This window comes from Chanos chanos, chromosome 1 (genome assembly GCF_902362185.1).
Source record: "Chanos chanos chromosome 1, fChaCha1.1, whole genome shotgun sequence".
Lineage (NCBI taxonomy): Eukaryota > Metazoa > Chordata > Actinopteri > Gonorynchiformes > Chanidae > Chanos > Chanos chanos.
The window spans coordinates 53,331,525-53,340,658 of record NC_044495.1 but is presented as its reverse complement, the minus strand read 5'-3'; the positions used below and the strand labels follow the sequence as shown (position 1 = coordinate 53,340,658).

Sequence of the window (9,134 nt, the reverse complement as noted above, 5' to 3'; positions counted from 1 at the left end):
CGCTGTCAATACACGATGCTGTAAATCTGGAACAAGCCGCAGTCTCACAGAAAAATACAACAATAACAGCACCGTGACAACAGAAGGCTGAACATTTTGAGAAATTCTGACTCAGTTCCATCCCTGGAGATGGACGTATCCTCTTAAAATGTCTGCCACTGTTGTCTTGAGGATCCTCAACTAAAACATTATCCGCCTGTCAGACAGGGTGGTGTCTTCAATGTAAAATTTGATCTTGTTTATAGAATGTCTAATGTTCTTTATCTCCAGAGGTCCAAATAAATATTCACTTACTTGTTTTAAATGTTTATGGTAAAATCTGCAAGGCTCATTGCTGCTGAAGTTGGGGTTTCACTCTGAACTTGGCTTTATTTTCAAGGTAACTGTGTCACTTTCACTTATGAAGAGAGTGAATTGCTAAATAACTGTGGTCTTAAACACCCTATACAAGTCATAAATGCAGAAATAATTTGTGCGATTTGCGCTGTCTGATTCTGAGCTGCTAAATCTTCCTGCCTTCCAGCACCAGTTTCACACTTATTTTTGTAACAGTAATTAAATTAAAAAAAAAAAAAAAGAGTAGGCTTTGAAAGAATAAGGTCAGAAAACATTAGTGTAGTCCAGGTCATGGACAAATGATTATTGAACCATCTGTGCATTCTCCATTAAAATATATCACCGTCCATAACTTGTCTCAAGTGAGGAAACAGTACATTTGCCTAATTCAGGGACCATGAACAATACTGAACCATCACAGTATCCTAAAAAAAAATTAAATAAATAAATAAAACCCCACTGACTCCCATGCGTCACTGTGCACTGATGTGTCTTATTGAGATCAAGCCATGTAGCTCTGATGAAATTAGACACCTGATAAGAAATATTTCCACTGGCAGCCTGTGAGGCATAAAAGAATCAGTCATTGTCATTATTCACATCACTCACTGTTTAATAGATTAACCAGACCTCAGTACTTTTCAAACTTGATGGGTTGAATTAAGCTGAATTTAAGTGTAGATGGATACTTAGGGTAAACACAGGAAATGATCTTTCTTTGTCATGAGTTATAACTTTGGTGATCATTTTCAAAGGTGTTGGTGGATAAACTCCCTCAGAAACTTTTGCAACTTCCCATTAAGGACTTATGGGAGTCCTTAATGGGAAGTTGTGGGAACAGGCAAGATATCTCTTAACAGAGTAGACATCTGGATGAAAATGTAACACGAGAGATTATGTGAATTTTATTTATTTCAGATTAAGAATTAAGAATTGTATATCTTTATATGGCAATGCTTAGCCATACCCTCAAAAAAGAAGGCAGCCTAATGTAACCAGGAGGTTAGATCCAGTTTTATCACTTCTTTCCACATGACTATCGCAGCGAACAACTGTCCACATTTAGTATTCATGACTTTTTTCTTATTTTCAAAATTGCCTTATTCTGAATTAACCAAAGTGACTTTGAAGTGTTGCTAGCAGTGGCCGCGCCCTCCTATGCCATGTTTTATATGATGGTTTTACTCTCGTTAGCAAGGTGCTACTGCATATGGGATGTCTGGCCTACCGACAGACACAACAATGTGGTTACATGGCTCGCACAAAGCTGTCACATACCATTTACAGCCATGGAAACGTGCCCAACACTGTTGTAACCAGAATTCATTAGGGAGGCTGGCCTGAATAAGGAACATGGATATTAGAATTGCTTCCTTTTGTACTGAGACACAATGATCTTTTGTTGGCTAGCTATGCGTGATTCTATTTTTATTTTTTATCTCATGTCAATTCAGATTTTTTGGTGGACCAGGCAGTTTCAGTTTATGTGACATGGTAATGTTATCAGTTAGATTTTAGTTTTTCAAAAGAAAATAATAATAATAATAATAATACAAGTTCATTTAGAGCCCAATATCACTATTAATAGTCTCAAAGGGATTTACATGTCTGTAACAAAGTCAAATCAAAATGATATTATCCATAAGTTGGAGAAAATAGATAAGTCTTTAGTTTGATTTTAAAGTTATGAAGTTATGAAGATGACCCAATAGTGAGTCAGACAGATTCACAGTCTCCCTTCTTTAAACAATATTTTCGTAAATAATTACAATGTAACGGATTTATAATTTCGACTGGCTCGATATCATGTCAAACACAGCCAGGAAGGAAAAAAAAAAAAAAAAAAAAGATCTCAGAGCATCTCTGGAGTTTTACTGGTGCTGTAGCATGGCAACCTGAAATCATTTGGGAATTTTGGAAAAGGGTGGGAAAAGAAACAGAGCGAAGGTTCGTAGGACCCTACAGCGTGTGATAGTGGCCATAAGCCCGAGAGAAAGAATCTCCTGGGATAGCCACTCCATGTTCTCTAAATTTCCTCCTTCCCTGGATGAAAGCCATAGTCATTCACAGGCCGTCTTTACCACTTAAGTTTGAATGGCTTACAGCTGAGAGACATTCCTTTGGCGTCTCTACAAGTACAGTGAGAAGTTTTCTTATATTTATTGTGACTTTCAGTTTCAACATTAACGATTACCCGGGTCGTTATTTTACCCGACTTCAGAGAACACGCACCATACAATTGAAAGTGTAAAAAAAAAAAAAACACATGAAAGTATACCATAAATATCACTTACTTCATGAACGTACAGTTTAATGAGACATAAACAGACATAAACATTGAGCAGCCTTTTACAATTTTCACAGACTGATTTGAGCATACAAAAAGGGGGAACAACCCCAAAAGAAAGGTGATGAGACAACAAAATAGTGATTAAATGGCAGATCTAAAAAAAAAAAAATGTTTTGAGAGTGTGTCATCTGAATGAGGGGAACAATAGTTTTTATTGAATCTGTTGAAATGATTGGATACCTAAATGTGGCCGAGTATTCAAGAGCCATATCCTACTGCAGTTAATGGAAGAGATAACAAACAGTTGATCAAACATAACAACGTTAAGCTGGAATGACAAATCTTCATTAGTCTGTAATCTGATGTCACAGAAACATGTTCATTTGCAATTCTTAAGAATAATTGAATTCTGTCCAAGCACTTTATTCAATAAAAGATCCATCTGTGCACAAGACATTTAATTCCACAAGGACCATGCACTGCCACCTGACCCATTTTCATCAATATCTTTATGTCAAGACCCATGTGCTTCCAGTACGGTGTCTGTCAGTGTCCCCTCTGACTCCCAGTGAAAAGGCAACCTGAACTGGTACAGCAATATGGATATAATATGGAAGAGAGCACAATGAGATACAGGGAATCTTCAGAACCATTTCTTCTTTTATATTTTGCGTCAGATACCATTAAGCATTTTCATAGTTTTTTTTCTTTTTTTTTTGGTTGTTATCAATATAAGCTCAACATGTACAATTAATTGCAAACCAGCCAGTTCAATGCACTTCTGATGCTCCCTGTTCTGTTAACCTCCCCATAATTATTCAAGCTTCTACACAGAAACATGACTTGGACTTTGGGTTTGTGTCTAAGTTACGGTGCAAACGCAGTGGTTGGCATCAGGGTATTTTCCAGCCCCTCAAGGTATATATGTTAATAGGAAATTAACATTTATGGATGTTATAGATGTTAGATGTGATAATAGAGGGTTCTTTTCCATTTGGGTCAAGCAAAACAGGAATATTGACCTGGTGGTTAATGCATTCTTATTTAGAATGCTCAGCCTTTGTCCTCAGAAATCAGGAGTGTGCATATTCAATGACCTCCAGACAAATTAATAAATAGAAACTGGTTGAAATACATTAACGTTATCAGGACACCTCGGTGAGTTCGGGACAGCGAGATATGTGTTTGTACAGAGCGGATTTAATGTGAACATGTGTCTCCCCCAGTCCTTTTCCATCTCTCACCTCTACTACTCCGGGGCCTCTTTTCGAAGAGCACGGAGCCTGTCCTCTAAGGAGGGCCTGTGGGTGTCTAAAAGGGTGGTCTGTTTTGTGTCTGTGTATACTTGTACCTGTTGAGGGCTGGTGTGTATCTTGACGTGAGCCTTCACAGACAGTTTGCTGTTCGTGACTCGGCTCACTACTTTCGCAGTTGCTACCGGCGCTGCTGCGGTCCGAGTAAAGTCCGTTCACCTTCACGCTGAAGGAGTCGGCCATGCTAGTGCGGGTTGAGGTTCTGCTACTGCTGCTGCTGCTCTGTAAAGGGTCCGTCCGGCCCAGGACGTGGTGCCTCACGATTTTGTGAAAGGTGTGGCGGAATTCTCGGATGCGGTAGGCGTAGATGAAAGGGTTGACCACCGAGTTGGCATGCGAAAGGATGATGGCCAGGTACATGATCCAGGCTGGCGGGCGTTGGCACTCGGTGCAAAAGAGAGTGAAGCAGTTAATGATATGCAACGGTAGCCAGCAGACGGCGAACAAGCCCACGATGATGGCCAACGACTTGGCCGCATGGATCTCCTTCTGCAGCACGGAGCGGGACTTGTGTTCTCCGCTCGGTACGGCCTTCAGCTTGATACGCTTGAGCTGATGGCGGGCCGCCATGAAAATCCTCAGGTAGATGGCCAGCATGAGCAGAAGGGGCACCAGAACACAGGTGAAGAAATTGAAGTAGACCATGTAGTCCATAACCACCACCGACTCAAACAGGCACTCCATCATACCTGGCGGGCAGCTGCTGTTTGATGAATTGGTATCATTCTTGCGGGTGTTGTGCCAGCCCAGCATGGGAGTTAGGCCGATGATTACTGAAAGCACCCAGCAGATAGCTATGATTCCTCTGGCTCTCTGGCCTGTTACTAGGCTGTTATACCTGATGGAAGAAAGAGAGGGATGATAAGGTTAATCATGAATGATCCAAATGAAAAAACTGTCTTTCTTCGCCAATGAGGCAAAATTCATCAAAAAAACAAACAATTAACTCAGACTATTAAATGCACTGTGATGTAATGTCACCGAACTCATGCTAGGAGAGTGAAATGTCATGAAAGCTGTCTTTAAACATGTTCATTACCCCCCTCAAACTGTTTCTGACTGTTTACAAATACACATACAATAGATAGCACAGGAAGCCTCCTAACAGAAGAAATCAATAAAATTTGATGGCATATGTACCGTGTCAGAAAGGCAGTCAAAACTGAGGAAACCCACTCATCCCTGATGTGAAACGTACGCTCTTAAAACAACCTCACCAAACTGCGCTGAGGAACCTATAACTCATTCACTCAAATCCTCCACGAACATTCTCTCCTCGGAATAATAATAACTTTTAAAAATGTCTGTTTGAAGACCATAGCTATTTTCAGAGCGTCTTATGGTCAGCGTGGGAGAACAGCTGAGTTCCTTGGCTTGCTTCTGTCACATTCTCAAGATGTTAAAGTTCAATGAGGAAAATCGAGAAAACATCTCAACCACCCCCCCACCCCCACCCCCACCCCCAGCCTCTGGGACGGACAGACAGCCCAACAGACAAGACACTGATGTAGAGACAGTCTCTTGTGCTTTCAACATCCTGCATAAGCTCCGGAATAATTTACTCCACAGCTCAGACGAGGTTGTCATCTGGATCCATACCGTCATGTATTTTAGTTAGAAGTCGTCAGACAGTAAACGCCAGGCCAAACAGTTACAATATAACTTCACACATAATTAAATTAATCAGGACACTGTTTGGTACAATCTGGCGCACCTAAGTGTAGATATCTAAGATTTAAAAACCAGGAGTCAGTGACTGTGGAGCTAGCACTGTGGTCTGTAGAAACGATTAGCTGACCTGTGTCTGAGCAAGCATGCCTCTTGGGAGGTGTTATATTCAGAAACAGAGATGTCAGGGACTGGATCTGTCCATTTGCATCTTTGACCAAAAGTTTACTCAAAAACAACATTAGCAGTAATTTGTTAGGGGGTAGTCATTTTTTAAAGGTCAGTACAGATTCGTAGAGATTAGACTGTAGAGCATGCTTCATTGTTCCTGGACAAACAAACTTAAGACATCTTTTCCATTTAGGGATCAGATTTCCTGCTGGCATTCTGACACAATCCAAATGATCTAAGACCGATATTTTTAGTGCCACACACTTTACATGGTAATCAAAATACATGGGCACGTGTCTGTGCACACACACGTGCACGCACACACGCACGCACACACACACACACACACACACCAATGTGAGTTCTCCAGATAACCTTTGTAGCTGAGGTGCTAAGGTACCATGAAGTCAAATCAGCATGTTTGAATATTATACTCACCTGAGAGGGATTTTGATGGCAATATAGCGGTCGATGGCTATTGCCAGTAGACTGAAGATGGAGCTCTGGGTCAGAACCAGCACGAAGCAGGCAATGAACAGGCAGCCATAGAACCTTGCGCAGAAACCCGTGCTAATCACTATGGAGAAAGGGATGGCGAGGACGCCCACGGCAATGTCGGCGACGGCCAGCGACACCACGAAAAAATTGGTGATGCTTTGGAGGTTGCTGTTGAGGGCAACAGCCCAACAGACTAAGACGTTGCCCAGGATGGACAGCAAGGCAATCAGCAGCTCCAGCAACATGTAAATGACGTTAGCGGCATCGCTCAGCATGGTGAGGCCACGGGGGAGTAGGGCCAATGCCTCGCCTCAACGTCCATAGCTGCGGCTCTGGCAGCGGCTAGCTCACCAAAGGCTAACTCAGCCCTGTTTTGAAGCCTGAGAGACCTTCTTCTTCCAGACACAAAGAGATGTCCTCTGCTTGTTGAAGGCCTGAGATAGGTCAGTGGAGAAGACACTGGTCACAAACTGTGGGAAAGCCTGTGGAGAATTGCCCGGTGTTATACTTTGGAGGCTAATTCACAGTTATAGGGTTTGAGGACTAATCCCTCTTCTTTAGGCTGGAAACAAGGTCCAAGACTCCTCACTGATCCATCACAACACAGGCAACCTAAGCAACGTCTGTTCTCTAAACTATGAGTGACTCCCACAAGGACTGTTGCATCCAAAAGTTTAGATTTAAGAAATTTTAGCAGTTTCTCAATTGGTTCTCCAGTGTCCACCCAGGTCAATCAACCCCCTGAGAGAATCAGTGCTCTCCAACGAATTCTGTCAAATCAGAAATTGCCCAGTGAGCTGATGTTCTACTGCTTGGTCCTGATGTCGCTTGCCCTTTGTCTCTCCCGTGACGTAGCGTCCCACTATGTTCCAAAAAATCCGGAGAGGCTGGAACATTGACAGGAAGCAATTATATGGATGTCAAACTCCTACAGATAAAGAATGGACGAGAACCCATTACACCACAAAAACAAACACTGTGTCAAGGAGGCAAATTAATGTATATATTTGACAGTAAAGGCGATTTCTGTGTGAAAAATAGCAACAATTGGATCCTCCCCCAACATTATTGTATCTACAGAAAAAAGTTCAGACTTGAAGGTGGATAAGGAGACACAAGGGGAACACCTTCTGCAGTTACATTCTTTTGTTGGCTGAGCATGTTGATGGGTAGTTACTGTGGGGAGCATAGATAATGTTATGTCCACTGCATTAGCAGGGCCAAGGGAAACTCTGATGTTTGCTCCATATGCTCCCTTGACTCTCCTCTAACAGTGTGATATTGACAGCGGAATGTTGAGTCTGTCCAGAGAAGGAATTCCGGTGTTATCAGACGGATCGTTGCCAAAAAAAAGTGAATTTTTCCTTATCGGCCGACGCGTTTTGTTGGCAACTTTAAAACCAACAAACGAAAGCAGGAAACTTCACAAAAAGACTCTCATTTCATGTGAGTTATGGCTCAGTTCACTTGATGTTATCTACAGAAACAGTGCTGTTGCAGTGTAGCCTTAACAGATACTGTGTGTGGTGTGCATCCTTGCTTTTTAACGTGCAAAGGGATGTATTGCGAGCCAAAGTAGAAGAAGAAGAAAAAAAAAAAAGCATGTTGTTTATCAAGGAAAAATTCCCACACTACAGAGGGAATTGATTCTACAGGTCACTCACCATTTGGAAAAGGAGAGATTGCAGCTGCATTGGAACACAATTTGTTACTCTTTAGTTTAACTCAGTATTTACTTTAGAAATCCAAAACAGTGGTGCGATATCTGAACAAAGGCATGAGAAAAATTATTTTCCTCTAAGTTTGAGAAAAATACGCATAAACTCATCTTATTTGGAGACGTTTTGAGAAATCTCAGTATGACTTTGGATTATACAGGCTATCGAGGATGTAAGCTGCTTTAGGAAACACAGACTCACTTTAAAATGGTTGTGCTCGAATAAATGGTGTGTAAAGTATGAAATTACTTGTTTTTCCAAAACACACTGCATCATTTAAAGCAGGCTGAAATCAGCATAGCAGAAAACTACTTTTTGATTGTGCGTGCAGGCTTTGTTTTAATGAATGAATACAATCAGAGAGGCCTTTTTCCCGAATGTCCACTTCTCATTGCTCTGTTTAAAATATTGTCAGTTACCCAAATTTTAGTATCTAATACACTACTATATGTTAAGCATATAACCCTGTGCTGGCAATAATAAGTATGTCACAGCAGAACAAGTGTGTCACTTAAAGATTAGAGGTGTGTTAGTGTTAAGACTTCAAGATCAGTGAGGAACACCCCTGGTGTGAATTGATATTAAACACACACCACATTGAGAGTTGAGGTTGCTTTTGATATTTCAGTTATGCTGTTTAACGTTCAGTGCCCAATCGTTTTTTTAATCCTTTGTGTGCACTGTTAGTCACAGAGCAGGTAAAGGTTTAAAAAAAAAAAGACAGAAGTATAATGGTACTCAAGAAAGTGATGATCTTCGATACATAAAAAGTTAACTTATTTTCCCTTGTGGAAAGGTAGTTATATATCTACACATTTACTGTTTGGTTATGTCTTCGTAGGTATTTTTTTAAAATTCATATCCATCTTAAAAAACAAAGCGAGTGAGGAGACATTATAACACAGGTCAGGTAACACCCAACTCAACAGTGGACCCTTGTGGTAAAATGACTGACAGAGAATTAAATCTCATATCTACTGCTTCTGCACCTGTTCTTAAGTGTGTGGAACTGAGAAAAGAGAAATAATAGATTAATTTTCATATTCGCAACACACACGCCCGCTGTGGTTTCCTGTTTCGTCCTCAGCACAATGACAGTACATCCCTATTGTGGATTACCCACAGGTATCACGTTACTTT

The 9,134-nt window shown here is 41.0% G+C and overlaps 1 protein-coding gene across 1 annotated transcript; it reads right to left on the bottom strand.

Annotated features, from left to right (window-relative positions):
- Positions 1 to 3,770: 3,770 nt before the first annotated feature.
- On the bottom strand, positions 3,771 to 6,551 carry adora2aa (adenosine A2a receptor a). Its single transcript, XM_030785673.1, has 2 exons — positions 6,217 to 6,551; positions 3,771 to 4,777 (listed from the first exon to the last, which is right to left on the bottom strand). Exons 1-2 carry the CDS (start codon positions 6,549 to 6,551, stop codon positions 3,772 to 3,774), a joined length of 1,341 nt encoding a protein of 446 aa, XP_030641533.1. The 3' UTR covers position 3,771.
- Positions 6,552 to 9,134: the final 2,583 nt, after the last annotated feature.

What these genes read in the sequence shown, in the direction of transcription:
- adora2aa (XM_030785673.1), bottom strand. Translation starts at nt 6,551, where the DNA reads ATGCTGAGCGATGCCGCTAACGTCATTTACATGTTGCTGGAGCTGCTG. An exon ending in GCCATCAAAATCCCTCTCAG is followed by an intron (nt 4,778 to 6,216) that starts GTGAGTATAATA and finishes TTCTTCCATCAG; the next exon opens with GTATAACAGCCTAGTAACAG.